Source organism: Lycium barbarum, chromosome 9 (assembly GCF_019175385.1).
Source record: "Lycium barbarum isolate Lr01 chromosome 9, ASM1917538v2, whole genome shotgun sequence".
NCBI classification, from domain to species: Eukaryota; Viridiplantae; Streptophyta; class Magnoliopsida; order Solanales; family Solanaceae; genus Lycium; species Lycium barbarum.
In genome coordinates, this window is record NC_083345.1 from 69,582,429 (window position 1) to 69,603,457 (window position 21,029).

Below are 21,029 nucleotides of genomic sequence, written 5' to 3' on the forward strand. Positions count from 1 at the left end.
GGTTGCGGGTCCGATGGGTCTAATGACGTCCATGCCCCAGGCAACGAAAGGCCATGGTAAGCTCATATCATTAAGCACGCTCGGTGGAACCTTGATTAGATCACTGTGGATTTAGCATTGATGGAACTTTTGCACATACTTGCAACAATCACTTTCCATAGTCATTTGATAGTATCCAGCTCGGAGAATCTTCTTGGCCAGCACTAATCCATTCATATATGGTCCACATGTCCCAGCAAGTACTTCTTATAGAAGTTTGGTGGCTTCACTGGCATCTGCACATCGAAGCAGACCCAAGTCTGGGGTCCGTTTGTACAACACTTCTTTGTTCAGGAATAAACCATTTTCCATTCTTCTGATGGTCTTCTTTTGTCCACTCGTGACTCCTTTGGGGTATTCCCGTTTCTCCAAGTATATCTTGATGTCAATATACCACATCTTGCCATTCGGCTCTGCTTCTACGTGGAAACAATGGGCATGCTCTTCTTTCAAGATTATCCTTAGTGGGTCAATGTGACTGCTTTCAAGATGTAGGATCATTGACGCAATTGTGGCCAGCACGTCGGCAAACTCATCCTGAGCTCTTGGAGTATGTCAAAACTCAATCTTTCGGAATTTCTTGCACTGTCTTTGTGCCAAGTTCATGTATGGGAAGATTTTTTTTATTTTTGGTATCCCATTCAATTAGTAGGTCGGAATCTCCAATTACCAGCAATTTATTAATGTCCATATCCAGCGCCATCCTGAGACCTAGAATGCAGGCCTCATACGCAGCCATGTTGTTGGTACAACGAAATTTGAACTTTGCAACCATTGATATTAGAATGGGCCATGTTAAATAGTCGCCATCTGTTCTCCTGGATTCCTAATGATCTTGAATTTTGCTCCCGGTAGTTCTGACTTAAAGGCAATAATTAGTCTTTCTTATTTCTCTTTTTTTTCTGATGTTGCCCATTTTCGGATATTAAAACTGCTCCTATTCTGGAACCCTTGTAGTTTATTGCTCCATTGAAGATCAATCTCCAGCCTGCGTGTGGTTCCACTGCTTCATCTTCTATGGTCGATACCCTTTCATCTAGGAAATGAGTGCGGAGGGGTTCGAGCTCTTCATCCACTGGGCTTTCAGCTAGCAGGCGAGCCAAGGCTTGTCCTTTGATGGCCTTTTGGGCTATGTATACAATGTCGAATTCACTCAACAGCATTTGCCATTTGGCCAATTTTTCGATGGGCATGGGCTAGCGAAATACGTACCTCAATGGATCCATCTTAGATTTGAGGTGAGTGGTGTACGAGGACAAGTAATGCCTCAATTTCTGGGCCACCCAAGTTAAAGCGCAGCAGGTTTTTTCCACTAGCTTACATCTTGCCTCGCAGGCAGTGAACATTTTGCTCAGGTAGTGAATGACACGTTCCTTTTTGCCTTCTTCTTTATATTGTCCGAAGGCATTTTCAGCAACCGATAAGTATAGCAACAATGGGCTCCCGGACCTTGGTGGTACCAAGACTGGTGGATTGGACAGGTAGATCGTGATAGTATCAAATGCCTTTTGACAGTCCTCTGTCCATTTTGTGGGAGCGTCTTTCTTCAAAAGCTTGAGGATGGGCTCCACAATGATGGTGGATTGAGCTATGAATCGTCAAATGTAATTTAACCTTCCCAGGAAACTCATGAATTCTTGCTTGGTTTTAGGAGGAGGTAATTCTTGGATTGCTTTGATCTTTGTATAGTCTAGCTCTATGCCCCTTCGACTGACTATGAACCCAATAATTTTCCAACCGATACCCCAAATGCACATTTAGCCAAGTTCAACTTAAAGCTGAACTTCCGGTGCCTATCGAAGAATTTTGCTCAAATGAGTAGTATGCTCCAAACTTTTCCCTGACTTAATAATGACATCTCGCCCACGTATACTTCAATCTCTCTATGAATCATGTCGTGGAAAATAGTAGTCATGGATCTCATGTAGGTCGTGCTGACATTTTTTAGGCTGAAGGGAATCACTCTGTAATGGTACACTCCCCATGGAGTAATGAAGGTTGTTTTCTCTTTATTCTCTCTATCCATTAGGATTTTATGATAGTCGGCGAAGCAGTCCACAAATGACTGTAGCTCGTGTTTGGCACAGTTATCTATGAGTATGTGGATGTTTGGTAGTGGAACTGGCCATGTTGAGATCACGGTAATCTACACCGATTCTTATCTTTCCATCCTTTTTGGGTACAGGCACTATGTTGGCCAACCGTGTTAGGTATGAGGTTACTTCTACTACCCCAGACTTGATTTACTTTTCTACCTCATCCTTGATGCGGATACTGAGGTCTGGCTTGAATTTTCTGATTTTCTGTTTCATAGGAGCGAAACTAGCAATGATAGGTAACCTGTGGGATACTATGCCGGTACTTAGTCCTGGCATGTCAGCGTGTGACCATGCGAAGATATCCACGTACTCCTTCAATAGGTTTTTCAATTCTTCTCATAAAGGTGCCTCTAGGTGCGCACTTATCCTTGTTTCTTTGACATTCTCTTCGTCACCTAGATTTATGCTTTCTGTTTCGTCCATGTTTGGTTTCTGCTCATCCTCTAACTAATCTGCCTCTTCCACGAGACCCTCAGGCAACATTGTGGTCTCATCGTATTTCTCGTACTCTTCTTCCTCTATGTTGCCCGACTCATTCGTTTCCCAACATGTCATGACATTTAGGGTTGCTTTATCATTTTTATTACTGAAAATTCAAGGCAAAGTATGTTATTGTAAAACATGCATGCGTAGTAAATAAATAAAATTGTTTTGATTAAACCGAGCTTTCGTTGATTTGGATTAATAAAAGTACAAACTGAGGTCTTGGCTTGGATCAACGTCAAGCCATTTCCATTTTTGAAAACATTAGGAGGTACATAAAGTGATAAAAAGTGAGTAATCTGGCCTCGACCCATTCTCCCTATTTTAAAAATAAATTCACCTTTTTCTACAGAAGAGCCAGTAGCGGGGTAGAGGTCTAATTGGACAGCTGCTTGCCTAGATCTGCATCTCTGATGGTAGGCGTTTCTGCATATTCTTCTAGGATTACGGAGCAATCTTCTTCACGGAATAACATCCCTATCTGTAACGACCCGTTTAGTTGTTATAGTGTTTCGACCCATTTAACCTTGTTGACCCTTTCCTTGAGTCCCGTTAGTACGACCTATGACTTAGTGAAGCCATTGGTTTGGGTCCCAAGGCGTTCGGGGATGTTTTGAGTCTCGAGGGAAGGCTTAGTTTCACAGTGTTGGGGTTGACTTGGTCGACACCGGGTTAAAATGATCTCTTTTGGAAATTTTGAGATCACGGGTGGTTTGGTAACGTGGTTTACAATCAAAACGCATATATGGTTTGTGTTCGGGAGGTTCGGGATGAGTTTCAGGGGTTAAAACGAAGTTTTGAATAAATTAGAAAGTTGGGCACCCGCTATAGCGAAGGGGGCACCCGCTGTAGCGGGTGCACTGGGCAGAATTTTGTTTTTCATGTCTTTTTTTCAAGTCTTTCCCATCATAAACCCAAAAACACTTCCTTAGAATGTGAGAGGCTATTTTCCTAGGGATAGGGTGAAGTTCCTCCTTGAAGGTAAGTGCAAACCCTTATGTGATTCTTTATCATTCCTTCTTCAAATTCCATGACAAGCTTAAGCTCCATTAATGGTGGGTGAAATATTAGTACCCTAGAATTGATGAAACCTTCAATAGTTGAAGGGTTGGGGAGAGAGCAATGGAAAATCATTCACAAGCACTTTGAGGTAAGATTCTAACCTAGTATTCATTATTTATTTGTCGATTATCATCAACTCATAGTCATCCTACACACTATTTGTGAAGAACTAATGGGTTAAGAACCCTAGGGCTAAAAATAGAAAAGATGAATTTGGATACCTTGTGATGAATAGAATTTCATGAAATTAAGATTGAAGGTTAACTAGATGATGGGTAACATAATTATGCACTAAATTTCTTGTTTAGGGGTATTTTGGGTATTTTCTAAAAGTATAGCAATATGGGTATCGTTGGACTCGTATAGACTAGTAGAGTACTATTTTTACCATATTGTATCTGAATTTTTATTAAAATTACAGTTTTACCCTTGTGGCTCGGATTTGGCTATTTTGGGTTCATTTTTGGATTTTGGGAAAAACTATGGCAATATGGGTACCCTTAGATTGGTATTCTGACGTAAAATTCATAGTTGATAGACGTTAATCAATTTGAGGTTCTCCAAAGAGGAAGGCAAGGCTAAGGTTTGGCGATTCGAGACTGTTACTCGGCATTCCAGGTAGGTTATGGCTAACTTTAGTTAGACTTTGATTAGCGAAACGTATGTATTGTGTAGAATTGACGGGAGAAAGCATGATTAGATCTTCAGACATGATGTTTTGGTTGGATATTTGCTAGGCTGGTATGACTTCTGATTATGTGGGCTTGTCGCCATTATTTAAGCTTGTGAAGGTGTAGTTGTATTCATACTGTGGTGATTCGGGATGGATTTCTATTAGGTTGATTGTTGTTGATGGTGGCTTATTGCCCTGTTATTGTGATTAGACCTATTACCTGAATTGTTGTGTTGTAATACGTGTTGCACTCGAATGATTGGCCAGTGCATTGCATTGCATTGCACATCATCATATTTTTCATTGCACATCATTATAGTTTATTCTGCGTTATTATATGCTTGTTTGGTTTTCATTTTGGTATTGATGTTGAATGCCTATTATGATAATAAATATGACCATTGACTGAGTTAAACTGTGGATTAGTAGCTCTACCTAGGGACGGAACTTGGGCTTGCGATTATCAGGTGAGATTTTTGAGACTTGACAGACTTATGGTTTAGAAGCTCCATCTTAGGCCGTGACTCTGTTATGTGATATTTTGTGACTTGGATTTGAGCATTAAGTGCCTATCTATTTATCTTGTTGATTTTATACTTACATGCGTGAACTAATCCTAGTCGGCCTATGATGCTTACCGGTACATAGTGTTTGTACTGATACTACCTTACTGCACCCTTTTTGAGTGCAGATTGTGTTCCAGAGATTTCATCCAGGCTACATCTCTAGCTTGAAGCTAGCTTGCTCGATCAGATCCGAGGGTGAGCTTCTACCCATGCCGTGCCACCTGAAGACATCTCTTTCCAAATGTCTACTTCAAATTACAGACATGATTTATTATTATAATTGACATATATTTCATTCTCTAGAAATTGTTAGTTAGAGTCCTTGTACGATGACATTCCGATTTTGGGGGTGTAATAGTTAAGACTTCCACACTTGTATTAATTATTAATGATAACTTGGTTAGACTCTTTATTTGTTCACTTATCTATTGACTGTCAATAAATGATTAAAGAAGTTGAAATTGGCTAATGATTAATGGGTTAACGGGTAAGGGTTTGCCTACTAGTCATAATAAGATAGGTGCCCGCACGATCGGGTATGAGGGTCATGACACTATCCCTTCTTCAATGTTAGCATCACTCGGTATAGGTGTTCAGTTAGGAAATGACTGGTAAAGGATTGGAATGGGTTTGTAGAGATCCACAACCTCTTGCCTCTTCTTGGTAGTTATCTCATCTTTAGCTAGGAAATATCCCAGTCCGAAATGAAAATTGTCTTGGGGAATGGGATATGGCTCAGTGATGCAGTGCAAATTCTTTCCCAGGCCTTTCTCGGGTTCGAACTCATTCAAGAGCATAGTTGAATCAATCATCTTATTTACTGCTGGCATAGGAGTCTCGGGGGATTCTATTTTATGGGGCAGCCGCTACAAGTTCTATTACATGGAAATTTGTTCCTGTGGGTGCTGCTTCGATGGTAGGCACAAAATTATCTGAGTAATTGTGCATGCTTTCTTCTCCATGGAATATCACCTCTTTCCCTTCCCAGACTAATTTCAAAGACTAGTGAAGTGAAGATGGTACTGCTCTTGCCATGTGGATCCATGGCCTCCCCAAGAGTAAATTGTAGTTTGCAGGTATTTCCATAGCATGAAACTCGGTAGTGAACTTTGTTGGACCTACTTGAATGTCCATATCAACTGCTCCGGTGGCATCACATTGGCCTCCGTCAAACGCTCTTATATTAGTGTGGCTCTAACGAGCCTTTTCAAGGTCATATCCCAACTGCACTAGAGTAGACTCGAGACAATTATTGAGCCCGGCACCGTTATCAATCAGTACACGAGTCACTACTTTGTTGCGGCACATGAAAGTGATGTGCAACACTTTGTTGTAATACGTGCCTTATTTGGGCAACTCTTTTGCCATGAAGGTAATTTGGTGTTCCTCCATAACATGGGTGACCAGTTAGGCCAAGTTTTCACTACTCGTCCCAGTTGGGACGTGGGCTTCCTCCAACACCTTCATTAGAGCCAAGCGGTGCTAAGGTGAACTTTGTAAAAGTGCTAGTGCCGAGATTTGGGCCGGTGTTTTCTTTAGGTTCTCTACAGTGGAGTATTCTTTGGGCTGCATCCGATGCCAGAAATCTTCAGCTTCATCCTCAGTCATTGCCTTTTTCTGATTTTCCCTCTCTTCGAGGCGCCCCTTGGGCTAGATCTTCGGGAGTATAGCACCTTCCTGATCTCGTAATTCCATGGGCGGCAACGACTTAGACCATAAACTCTTTTTGAGGTGCCGGGGTTACTTAGGCCAGATGCATAATAACTGGCACAGGTATTAGTACTTTGAATTGTGGGCGTTCTTGTAGAGAAAGCGACGCCACTGTCCGCTCAAGTTCTTTCACAGATTCTCGAATTGTGGGCCTGCCTGCAACCCAGTCCTCTTCGCTTTCCACCATATGAATCACGTTGTTACGATAGTTTGGCAGGGGATTGGTGTTCACATTTAGAGGAGCTATTTAGAGCAGAATCTCCTTTCGGTCAATCATGTCTTGTATTTTGTACTTGAGATTAATGCAATATTTAGTACTATTTCCTATGCCATTAGAATGGTAGGCACACGTCTGACCATCCAAGACGCACTCAATATTTTGAACAAATCAGTCTGTAATTCCATTAATGGAGTGAACACACGGGCAGGATTTTTTTCAAACTTCTGATATGGCGCATTATAGGTATTTGGCGGTGGTTGATTTTTGTAAGTATTGGGTTGGTTATTTTGTGGAGGACGGTAAGCGGGTGGGGGAGTTTAATAATTTGGTTGTAGAGCTTGGTTATTCGGGGGAGGTGATTAGAAGGTATTTTGTGAGGTTTGGTAATTTGGGGGTGGTGATTGGAAGGTCGGCTGCACGTAATATACAGGCACTGCATTGTAAGGAGTGGGTATGTAAGTATTTGGGGGAGGTAAAGCATACACTTCCATCGGGAATTCTTCCCTCTGTTTGGGTTTTGGGCCTGGAGTGTGCGATATTCTTGCCACGTCTTCCTTCTTCTTCTTTATAAACCCAATTGAGCTTGACCCAACGGACTTTCCGATCATACTTATGATTCGGCTTGTTTTGAGACCATCTTCTATAGCCTCTCCCATTTTTACAAACTCAGATAATGGTCTTCCGGCCATTGAAAGCATTCTGTCATAGAAGTTCATTTCTTGTGAACGGATGAAGATCAACACTAATTCTTTCTTGCCCATTGGCGGTTGTACCCGGGCAGCTTCTGTTCTCCACCTACATGCATACTCACGAAAGTTCTCGATGGATTTTTGTTTGACCTTTTCAAAATAGTACCTGTCCGGTACCGTTTCCATGTTAAAGCGGAATCTTTCCATGAAAGCCATAGTTATATCTTTCTATGTGATCCAGCGGTGTATGTCCTGTGCCGTGAACCACTCGGAGGCTTCTGACATCAAACTTTGGCTGAACAACCTCATAATGAGCGTTTGGTTGTCTCGAACGCCTACCTATTGGTAACAGTAGGCCCGTAGATGTGCTTTCAGATTACCTGTCCCATTAAATAGCTCAAAATGCGGCATCTTGAAGCCTTCAGGTAAATCCAAATTTTGATGCATACACAAATCGTCATAGCTTAAGCCTGTGCCAGTGAGGGTGGATCTCATGGACCGTTCCAACATTGCGTTCTTCTTCCGCTCAAGTCTTTCTTCCTACTTTTCCTGCTCGGCCTTCCAGGCCTTTTCCATCTCCTCGTAGTGATCAATTTATTTATTGGGTGAAAAGGTGTTTGGGGTGACAGATGTGTGGAAGGAAACAGCAGGGCGAATTCGGTGGGTAGGGGTAGTTTTGGTAGTTGGTAGCGAGATGATGCTTGGTTGTGCAATGATGACGGGATGGGTGTTTTGTGATGCTGGGTAAGAGGGGATACAATGAGCAGTTTCGAGAATCTAGGTAGTGTTCAGTGGTGGCGGGGTATGGTGCGAGGCACCAATGTGTCCGTCGATTGGGGTAAATGGTATGCTGGTCATAATGGATTGGGTGGGAAAGTGATCAGGTAATGGTGAGATTAGGGATGGAAAAGGCAGCGGAGGCCCCCTTATTTCATCTAGCGCCTCTCAGGCAGCATTAGAGGCTCTGTTCGCGCGACTTCTCCTTGAAGGTCGGCAATTTTCTCAAATATCATTTTCACAACGTCCTCAGTAGGCGAGAACTCAGGTCATCTCGAAGAGGCGAATCTCTGAGAGTGATGTCAGACGGAGCAGTCTTCTTCTCGGAAGTACCAGCCATTTTTGCTTTGCCTTTGTGTTGTTGGGATACGGATGCTATTGCAGCTTTAGATCTGGTGAAGTATGCCAGTATGAACACAAACCAACCTCTCTTTTTACAAGAAAATAATAACTCAAAGGCAAACAGAGTTAGTTCGTTAAGTAATAGAAGGTAATCAAGATATCACACATAGATGGTAGTTAAAACACTTAGCACATAAATAATCATATGTTTGATTTAAATGCTCAATTGATCTCTTGTACCGGGTCTTAGGTACGTGGGCTTTGTTAAGTGGGGGAAATATAATATTTATAATATATAAGGACTGAGTTTTACGTAGACTGCCTACGTATCCCTCGGCGGGAAATCAGGCCATTTTGTAGTTCGGTTTATAAAAGATTCCCTAAATCTGAAAACCTACCCGTGACCAGGCTCGATAGGGGCTTCCTGTATATCCTTCCTTGGGACATCAGGTCGGCGCAGTTTCATTTACATAAAATGGGGGGACAAATCTGTATGAAGTACAAAAATGGGATCCCCTAAAACTACCCAAATGTGACCTTTCTTTTGAGGTCAGAATAGGTTGTTTGTCCGTTCAACCTTTTCCCAGCCCTAAATTCTAATACTGAGGCGGGAGCACCAACCAAATGGCACCTTTGTGGACTAGATTCTCCATCTCAAACTTGAATGCACTGCATTCTTCTATGTCGTGCCCCAAAGCTCCTGAATGGTACAAACACATTTTGCGACGGCCAACCCCTTCAGTGTGAGCCCTTTTGGTCCTGATGGGACTAATCTTTTCGATGCTGACCAACTTCAAGAAGATGCTGGCGTAAGAGTCCTTGAATAATGTAAAGTCATAACGCCAAATATAAGTGTTTAGCGCAATCCCTTCTGCTGGGGAAATGTTGTCGTGGACCAAAAGTGACTGTGGGCCCCATATCTTGGTGATACTTTTCTTATCTATCAGCTCGATGAGCCTTTTCTTGAAGGCCAAACATTCGTTGATGGTGTGCTTTGCTTGATCCTGGTGAAAAGGGAATCTCTTGTGCGCGAAGACCGGTGCACACGGTGGCAACCTATCGAAGCTGATACTGACTATCCCTCTGCTTTGAAACTTGATCATCACTTCTTCGCTTGTTATGTGCTTAGGTAAGACACGGTAGGGACAATCCAACGCCTTGAGCGCAGTATCCCACCATTCGTACGAAGCTAGTCGGACATACTCTACCCGTTCCTCGGTTTCTCCTCTGGGACTTGATGGCGCAACAGAAGTCCCTTTCCTTTTTCGGCTTAATGGCGCAGCGGAGGCAGCCTCCCTTGATGGCCAAGTAGGCTCCTCTGGGTTGAACTCTATTTCCTCCTCCTCGGACTCTTCCATTATCAGGATTTATTCGGGAAGGATTTTTTCCCTTGTCCAGGACATTCTTTCCTTAAGTTTCAGTTGGTTCCTTGGGTGGACTTTTAGCCGAATCCATTAACTCATCTGTCTCTTTGATCTTAGCCTTAACTGCTCGGATTTGCTTTTCGAGATCCTGAATCTTTCGACGAAGCGAGACGTCATTCTTTCTCAGAGCTTCCAGCTCTGGTGGGTTCTTGGTGTTCTTCTTCGAATTTTGAGAAGGTTGCTAGACTTAGTACGGGTATTTTTGTTCATTATTTTTCTGTGGGGGAGTGGACGGTACTTGAGATCAATTAAGCATTCAGGCAAAATATATGAAAGCAAGTAAGTCACATAGAGCAGTTTATAAATTAACACTACTCGCGTTCCTAAGCATACTAATTGTCTGGAACATAAATGTACAATTTGAATCAAACCATTGCCCCGTAATCATTAATAATAATATCTTCCCCAAAGGGGTACAAAAGATAAAGTAAAGACAGTGCATAAAGTAAATCAGCAGAAGCGCCCTCCGGTGGTGGATGACGAAGCTCGATCTCGATTGGTCTTGGCTTTCTATGCCTTTCGGAGGGTAGTCTGGATATGAAGATGGGCCGATGTCAAAGTGGCTTCCATCAGAAATCCCGTTTGTGTGAAAGTCAGGGGATCAACATCATCAAAAGTCTTCTTCATCTGATCATCGAGCTTAACCAAACAGTCATTAGTAAGCTCCAATTCATGTCTCAGACTCTTTATGATGGCTTTGTCATGTTCGATCTTTTTCAAATATTTGGCATCTCTGTCGTGAGCTCTCCTCTGAACCAAACGGGCTCGAATCTTGGCTTGCGAATCCTTATCTTGCATACTGTTGACACCTAATTTTCACCTTATAAAACGCGTATTTTAATTCTCAAAATTCCCGAGGCAAACACGGAGCAAGGATGCACCTTCAAAATAAAAAAATTAAAAATCTCGAGAAAATTGCAAAAATTGACATCTATTATTTTCATAAAAATTCACAATTACAAGAAATTACGAGTTATTTACTTTCAAAACAGTGATTTGAAAAGAAGATACATATCCCGCTCCGTCCAACTCGGGAAAATTATTAATTAAAGAAGACGTATAAACTACCGCTCATTTTTACCACATTTGTTTCCTTTTTTAAAAAAAAAAATATTTCTCAAAAGTATATCAATATTGGGCTCATTTCGAAGCTTGTATTTTAAAGCAACGTACTATGATTTTTATCTTGTCAAAATATTATTTTACGTAGGCATTTTGTGCTAATTAATTTAAACTATATACTATGTTTTTAAAAATGTGTATTATATTTTAACCGGGGGGGGGGGGGGGAATATACTAACCCCCCCCCCAACCCCACTTATTTTTCCCGTGCAACCCGTCATCTTGTTTTACCCTAAAATATTTTCTATCTCTCTTCTTGAGACAATTCAGTGGCGGCGCTAGGCTTCCACCACTAGCCACCGCCCCTCCACCGTGTTTCCACCCTTTTTTACCCTACAATAGGTATTTCCCCACCGCCCCCCCTCGCCTTGTGGTGTGGGATGCCATGGGCGAGCCTTAAAGGCTTTAGCCATCTTGTGCTATCACACCACCCCAAAAAGGGGCCTGTGTGGTGATTTGCTCGACGGCTGTGATGTTGTTTGGCTATGTGTAAGGTTTTAACGATCCTATTTGTTTGTTTGTTGGTCTGATTTTGTTGTTTTGTGTGTGTGGGCGTACTATTTGCCATCTGGTATGTACAATCTAATTCCGTTTTGTTATTCCTTGTACAATTTACAAAAAATTAGGGATTTTAGTACGATTTAGTACAATGTACTGTATTATTTTTGCCATTATTCGTTTGAAATTAAATCTGTGTCACGAGTTGGGGAATTTAGGAGGGAAATCTGGTTGAAAAACATAGAATCTTCCATTTTCTTACCCTTAAGATAATTTTGCATACTATAAATAGAAAGTATGTGTAGAAAAGAGGGGATTCTTTTTTTTTTTTTTTTTTGAAAAAACTACTGCAAATACTCGACTGCTAGGGTTTGAGTCTCTTGATAATTTACCCCAAAAATATACTATCTATGCACCTACATTATCAATATATATATATATATATATATATATATATATATATATATTACAATATACTAATATAATATATATAGGATATTTGTCATGACCCGTCTAGAGGGCCGCGACGAACACCCGGTGCTAGCCCACCCGGGCGCCCCTTATCTAACACTTATGCTTACAGCTAGGTGAGCCACACAATTAAGCATATAATTCTACTCATTCATCATGCTAGTCCCATTGGACAACAATGCCTTTATATCGTAATTGGCATCTAGGCCACATCAAATGTACATAAGCCGACAAGGCTACCACAAGATATACAAAATATAGGCCGACAAGGCCGGACATGTCTAACCATATACACGTGACTACGAGCCTCTAAGAAGAGTATGACATAACACATGAGCGGGACAGGACCCCGCTATGCCCATAATTATATACACAAAAGAATAGGTACCCAAAAGCTACGACTTCGAATGAAATGGAGCTCTGCTATGTAATCTCTGAGAAAGCAGCTATGGATCAATCCTGTCTCCCTGTGCACCTGTGGGCATGACGCAGCGTCCACAAACAAAAGGACGTCAGTACGAAGAATGTACTGAGTATGTAAAGCATGATCAATATCAATATAGCAACATAAATAGCAACATAAGAAATAGCATAGAATGGGAGATGGCAGTATCATCGTCATATGCACTTACTTGCCTTTCATAGGAACTTTCCATTGCTAATACGTATTTGTGTACATACGTCATTATCCGTATTCCATAATAGTACCCGTACCATATTTGTGCTCGTATTCGTATACATGCCCTTATTCGCATTCATATACATAATCATATCATATACATAGCATTTACATAGCATACCCGCCCACGTAAGATCGGTGTTTCATACATACTTGGCCAACCAAGGTTCAAGGTTACTCATACCTGGCCCTACCAAGGCTTTAGGATTACATCTACCTGGCCCTACCAAGGCGTCAGGGTTATCCGTACCATCTGCAGAGGTGTGCGCGCGTTTCGTAATCGTATACATACTTATTTACATATCATACCCGGCCTCATAAGCTCGGGGTTCCATAATAGTCATACGAAGATACATACACACACTAGCTCATAAGCATCATCACTATTAACATCATTATCATCACCGTCATCATTATCGTCATCGATTTCATTATCATTATTATCGTCATTCGTCACATCTATCTTTATAGGCTTACTCGTTATACGAGGAACTAGTACGATCGTAGCGTATCAAGAATCGTGAGCTTACTAGCTCGGAAGACCAAATCACTTGGAAGACATCATAGACTTATGGAAGATTTAGACATTTAGCCAAAGAACCATGCCTTATGAAAGAAGGGTTAGCCTTACATACCATTTTCCGTTCAACTATTTTACACTTGCGTGTTCTCCTCCAACGCTAGCGTTTCTACCTTCATTAAAGGCATACTATCATTAGAATCGATAGTTAACATATATGACTAAAACTAGAGAAAATCGGACAGCATCTCCTCTATTCATACGACATTCCCCCATATCGTAATTCAACTACCAAACGTCTACAATACATTTACCATATCACAACAATAGACTTTAGTCACCTACATTATCCATATTCTCAATTCACTTACAATTCTCCATATTCAAGATCATAACACATGATTTCGTCCATTCACATACAATGTCTAATTCATGATCTTAACGTCATTTATAACCCATTCATGTCACAACACAACAACAATCATGATTCAATCCAAACTATTTCTCAAAATGGCACTATTCAACATTCATGACCCATTTTACCATATTCTTCTACAATCCAAGCATTTAAACTTTCCAATACCTTAAGCAACATATAATTATCATGAATATTACCTTAGATGTCGTAGGAATGAGCCTTAGTTGATAATACTCCACTTTGAGCAAAACCCTAGTTTATCTCCATTAGGATTTCTTGACCTTGGATGATCTTTGATGGTTTCCTTACACTTGATTCCCTTGATTTATGTTGTAGATCACCTAATACCCTTGAATTCTTGTGGAATATATGTAGAGAGATATTTTAGATAGAAGGGGTGTCAAGGGAAATGAAATGAAATATAACTTGGCCCTTTCATTTATTGAGCCAAAATCTGTCCCGACCAAATATACGGACCAACATACGGTCCGTATAAATTGTACGGGTCGTATGTTTGGTCATACATTTTGTCCAGAAACTTTGGCCTTGCTGGGTTGGTTATACGGTCCAAAACATACGGACCGTATAAATTATACAGCCAGTATGTTTGGCCGTATAACTCCCAGGGGTTCCGAAGTCCTTTTCGTCGATTCGTTTGATCTCCAATCCTTGTGGAACCTTCTTAACACTTGTTCAACACTTCAATACCAATCTAAGGGACGTTATCACACTTCTCCAAGACATCATTAATTTCTCGTTAACTCATTACTCGCATTTCCTCTCCAATACTTATCAAATACTTTGCCTTATCTTAGCCAACTTTCTCGTCTTACATCGGATGCCTTTGAAATCTCACTTAGGGTCATTAAACGTCATTTCTTACTCATGGAAACATCATGCACTCGTACTCGTCACTAGTTCATTCACTTGCGTACCAACGGAGGATTTTTCGAGGTGTAACATTCTTCACCGCTTAAGAACATTCGTCCTCGAATGTTAAAGTGTTCGGGAATTCTATAAAAATTTCGCCAGAGTTTTCCCTATAATATGGCACTACCATCCTGTCACAACAACCCATAATATCGATGCCTCACAGGGCCACAACACAATAGCATACAAATTTGGCCACGCACGACCCAAAAAGCATAAAAGGAAAACATACATACCTTATAATCTTGACATCTCATCTTGGATTTTCTCCACGGGCTGAAATAACTGTGGGTATCTGGATCGCATACTTTCTTCCGCTTCCCATGTCATTTCCTCTCGTTTGCTGCTTCTCCATAGAACCTTAACTGAGGCCACTTCTTTGTTTCTAAGCCTCCGTACTTGCCTATCTAGTATGGCAATGGGCACTTCTTCATAAGTCAAATTTTTTGTCACTTGCACATCACTTATTGGCACGATCTTAGTAGGATCTCCCACACACTTCCGAAGCATCGAGACATGGAAAACTGGATGGACTGACTCCAAGTCAGGGGGTAAATCTAACTCATAGGCCACCTTGCCTATTTTTCGTGCAATCTCATAACACCCAATGTACCGGGGGACTAAGCTTCCCCTTTTTTCCAAACCTCATTACACCCTTCATAGGCGACACTTTCAAAAATACCCAATCCTTCACTTTGAACTCCAAGTCTCTTCGACGATTATCCGCATAGGACTTTTTGACGACTTCGGGCTGCTAACAACCGATCTTGGATGACCTTAACTTTCTCTATAGCTTGCTGGACCAAGTCTGGCCCTATCAATTTAGTCTCTCCTGTTTCAAACCACCCAATTGGGGATCTACACTTTCGCCCATATAAAGCTTCATACGGTGCCATTTGAATGCTAGAATGATAACTATTATTGTAAGCAAATTCAATGAGTGGCAAATGGTCATCCCAATTTACTCCAAAATCTAGCATACATGCCCGTAACATATCTTCCAGAGTCTGAATGGTGCGCTCAGCTTGCCCATCGGTCTGTGGGTGAAATGTCATGCTAAAGGCTCACTTGGGTCCTTAGACCCTCTTGGAAAGACTTCCAAAAATTAGCTGTAAACTGAGTCCCTCTGTTTGAGATAATAGATACTGGAACACCATGGAGTCTCACTATCTCCTTAAGATAAAGCTTTGCATAATCTTCTGCCACATAGGTCGTTCTGACTGGTAAGAAATGAGCTGACTTCGTGAGCCTATCCACAATCACCCATATAGAGTCATGCTTACGTCTAGAACGAGGTAAGCCTGAAATGAAATCCATGTTAATCACTTCCCACTTCCAAGTTGGAATTTCTATAGCTTGCAACAATCCACCCAGCTTTTGATGCTCGATTTTCACTAGCTGACGGTTAGGATATTGAGCTACGAATTCCTCTATATTTTCCTTCATTCCATTCCACCAATATATAGACTTAAGATCATGATACATTTTCGTCGCTCCGGGGTGAACAGAATAACGGGAACAATGAGCTTCTCTCAATATTTGGTGGCGTAAATCTGCCACATCGGGGACACATAATCTGCCTCGGCATCAGAGAACTCCGTCTCCTGAAATATCAAATGGTGACTCCTCTTTTTGAGGGAGGGAATCTCTGTACTGCATTAGCATGGAATCTTCACATTGCTGCTCCTTCACTTCTGCTACTAGCGACGAGACTGCAGAATTTTGAATAGTAGCTCCTCTGCTACCTGAGTCCACTACTCGAACTCCTAGGCTAGCTAACTGCTGGAGCTCGCGGGCCATTTCTCTCTTCCCTAGTCGTACATCACATAGACTTCCTATCGATCTACGGCTAAGAGCATCAACCACAACATTTTCCTTTCTAGGGTGATATAAGATATCAACGTCGTAATCTTTTAGCAATTCTAACCATCATAAATGCCGCAAATTCAACTCTTTCTGCTTGAAGATATACTGAAGACTCTTATGATCTGTATAAATATCCACATGGACACCGTATAAATAATGTCTCCATATCTTTAATGCATGAACCACCGCGGCCAATTCTAGATCATGGGTAGGATAGTTCTGCTCATGCTTCCGCAATTGCCTTGAAGCATACGCAATCACTTTACCATGTTGCATTAATACACAGCCTAGCCCAACACCTGAAGCATCACAATAAACAACATATCCTTCCAATCCCTCGGGAAGTGTCAAAACTGGGGCAGAAGTCAGTCTACCCTTTAACTCTTGGAAACTACGTTCACAAGCATCTATCCATTGAAACTTTGCCTATTTCTGGGTCAACTTTGTGAGCGGTGCGGAAATAGAAGAAAAGCCTTCAACAAACCTCCTGTAATAACCTGCTAAGCCCAGAAAGCTACGAACCTCCGTAGGAGTTGTGGGCCTTGGCCAAGTCTTTACGGCCTCAATCTTTTGACTATCCACTCGAATACCATCGGCTGCAACAATATGCCCCAGAAATGCCATTGAGTTCAACCAAAACTCGCATTTAGAAAATTTTGCAAACAATTCTCGAGCTCGAAGAACTCCAAGGACAGTACACAAATGATCCGCATATTCTGCCTCGGATCTAGAATACACCAAGATATCGTCGATAAATACAATCACAAATAAATCCAGGAAGGGCCTGAACACATTAGTCATCAAATCCATAAATACCGTCGGCGCATTCGTTAGCCCAAATGACATTACTCGGAACTCAAAATGACCATATCTTGTTCTGAAGGCTGTCTTAGGGATATCTTTCTCCCTAACTTTCACTTGATGATACCCGGACCTCAAATCAATCTTTGAAAACCATTTGGCACCTTGCAATTGATCAAATAAGTCATCAATCCTCGGAAGAGGATATTTATTCTTAATCGTCACTTTATTCAATTGCCAGTAATCAATGCACATTCTCAAGGAGCCATCTTTCTTTCGGATGAACAATACGGGTGCTCCCCATGGGGATGAACTAGGCCTAATAAAGCCTTTATCAAGCAAGTCTTTCAATTGCTCCTTCAACTCTTTCAATTCTGCGGGAGCCATTCTATAAGGAGGAATAGATATAGGATTCGTGCTTGGCAACACAACAATAGCAAAATCAATCTCCCGTTCGGGAGGAAGGCCTGGAAGCTCTTCCGGGAACACATCCGGAAATTCATTCACTACGGGAACTGACTAAAGAGTCGGCGATTCAGCTTCTAAATCTTGAACCCGGACTAAATGATAGATACATCCCTTTGTAATCATCTTCCTTGCTTTTTGATAGGAAATAAACCTACCTTTTGGTGACGCCGTATTCCCTTTCCACTCTAAAACTGGTTCTCTCGGAAATTGGAAACGAACCATTTTCATTCGGCAATCGACATTGGCATAACAAGAAGCCAACCAATCCATGCCCATAATAACATCAAAATCCACCATTTCTAGCTCATGCAAATCAATCATGGTAGGACGATCAAAAATCATAATTACACAATTTCTATATACTCGGCTAGCTATTACCGATTCACCCACGGGTGTAGACACCTCAAAAGGTTTGATCGACTCCGGTTCGATTCTAAATCGACCCGCAATATAAGGGGTAACATATGACAATGTGGAGCCCAGATCAATCAAAGCATATACATCATGAGAGAATACCGATAATATACCTGTAACCACGTCAGGAGAAGACTCAAGATCTTGGTGTCCAGCCAAAGTATAAACACGGTGCTGAGGACCGCTAGAACTGGAAGCTCTCCCTCTACCTCTACCATGGCCGACTGGCGAATGTGAACCCGGCCCCGTAGGGCGTACAGATGCTGAAGATTCGGCTACCCACCCTGATGGTTGGGCCCAACCTCTACCATGTACTGAGGGGAAATCATGCATGATATGGCCTGGTCGACCACATAAATAGCAAACATCTGAACCCAATCGGCATCGACCCCAATGCAACTTCCCACACTGGGAACATCGTAGTGCATGTGGCCTTGCCTGACCCGAATCATCTCTGAACTGAGACCCCGAATAACTCGGACTCAGCCCTGAACGAGTAGATCTATCAAATCTCTTACCTGAAAACCGTGGAGGTGCACTGGTCATAGAATAGCCTGAATGTCTGGAAAACTGCTGCCTATGCCCACCTCTAAACTCGCTCATCGGACCCGAAGATCTAGCCCTCTTGCTATGTCCCCGATCTAGCCCTCTTGCTATGTCCCCGATCTTGCTCACGTTCACTTCTCTGCTGTTGTAAACTTTCTTCCAAGTTCTGAGCGTGGGCCTGAATGCGCGCAATATCCATACCGTCTTGAAGGGACGCAGTCAGACATCTATCCATCAAGTGTGGCCCTAGGCCCTTCACAAATCGTTGTACCCGGTCACCCATATCCGCTGCCATGGCTGAAGCATACCTAGCCAAGGAGTTAAAGCGGAGACTATACTCTTGGGCACTCATACTACCTTGCCTCAAGTTCAAGAATTTATAGGCCCTAGCTCGCCGAACTTCTGGAGGCATATAGTGTTGGAGGAAAGCATCAAAAAACTCTTGCCATACCGAGGGAGGTGCATTAGCTCCCCGTGAAGCCATCCATACTGTATACCATTGGATCGAGACATCTCTCAATCAATACGACGCTAGCTCCACTGACTCGGTGTCCGAAGCATGTATCAATCGAAGCGTCCTCAACATACCATCGATAAAATCCTGAGGGTCCTCCTCGGCTTTGACCCGAAGAATTCCGGAGGGTTCAAAGTAATGAAGTTACGGGCCCTTGCACTAACAGCCCTGTCACCTTGCCCTAAACTTTGCTTCTGAGTTTGGCCGCAACCAACTGAGTAAGCAAATGTATGGCCTCTTTCAAATCTTGGCCCGAAGCATCCGGTGGAGGAACCGGAGGTGCTGGAACTGTGGCTGAGTCTCCCTCACGCTCCTCAGTAAAAGGCACTGCCTGGGAGGACTGAGATTGAGCCGCACTCTGGGACTCACTTTCCTCTACTACCGGTGGCGGTGCTCTTTCAGCCCGCTTTTCTACCACCGTCTTGCCCTTTTGGGCTACTGTAGCCTTTCACTTTACAGGCATTTCCGAAATACACAACACACGATAAAGGAACAAGAATTTCTTATATCATAGCTCTATCGCACGATTCTTATGAAGAAAGTAGGTCATTCATTCCTATAATGTCTGCAGCTTCTTGTTTATAAGTGTGGCGCGTAACACACCCATAACCAAGACTCTACTGGACACGGCTCGTAGACACACCCTAGGACTGAACTGCTTTGATACCACTTTTGTCATGACCCATCTAGAGGGCCGCGATGAGTACCCGGTGCTAGCCCACCCGGGCGCCCCTTATCTCATACTTATCCTTACATCTATGTGAGCCACACAATTAAGCGTATAATTCTACTCATTCATCATGCTAGTCCCATTGTACAACAATGCCTTTATATCATAATTGGCATCTAGGCCACATCAAATGTACATAAGCCGACAAGGCTACCACAAGATATACAAAATATAGGTCGACAAGGCCGGACATGTCTAACCATACCCACGTGACTACGAGCCTCTAAATAGAGTATGACATAACACATGAGCGTGACAGGACCCCGCTATGCCCATAATTATATACACAAAAGAATAGGTACCCGAAAGCTACGGTTTCGAATGAAATGGAGCTCTGCTATGTAATCTCTGGGAAAGCAGCTATGGATCAAGCCTGTCTCCCTGTGCACCTGCGGGCATGACGCAGCGTCCACAAACAAAAGGATGTCAGTACGAAGAATGTACTGAGTATGTAAAGCATGATCAATATCAATATAGCAACATAAATAGCAACATCAGAAATAACATAGAATGGGAGATGGCAGTATCATCGTCATATGCACTTAGTTGCCTTTCATAGGAACTTTCAATTGCTAATACGTATTTGTGTACATACGTCATTATCCGTATTCCATAATAGTACCCGTACCATATTTGTGCTCGTATTCGTATACATGCCCTTATTCACATTCATATACATAATCATATCATAAATATAGCATTTACATAGCATACCCGACCACGTAAGATCGGTGTTTCATACATACTTGGCCAACCAAGGTTCAAGGTTACTCATACCTGGCCCTACCAAGGCTTTAGGATTACATCTACCTGGCCCTACCAAGGCGTCAGGGTTATCCGTACCATCTGCAGAGGTGTGCGCGCGTTTCGTAATCGTATACATACTTATTTACATATCATACCCGGCCTCATAAGCTCGGGGTTCCATAATAGTCATACGTAGATACATACACACACTAGCTCATAAG

At 42.2% G+C, this 21,029-nt stretch overlaps 1 protein-coding gene across 1 annotated transcript; it reads right to left on the bottom strand.

The window, feature by feature from the left end:
* Nucleotides 1-246: 246 nt before the first annotated feature.
* On the bottom strand, nt 247-814 carry LOC132611962 (uncharacterized). The gene is made up of 2 exons (XM_060326316.1): nt 710-814; nt 247-576 (listed from the first exon to the last, which is right to left on the bottom strand). Exons 1-2 carry the CDS (start codon nt 812-814, stop codon nt 247-249), a joined length of 435 nt encoding a protein of 144 aa, XP_060182299.1.
* Between the last annotated feature and the right edge of the window lie 20,215 nt (nt 815-21,029).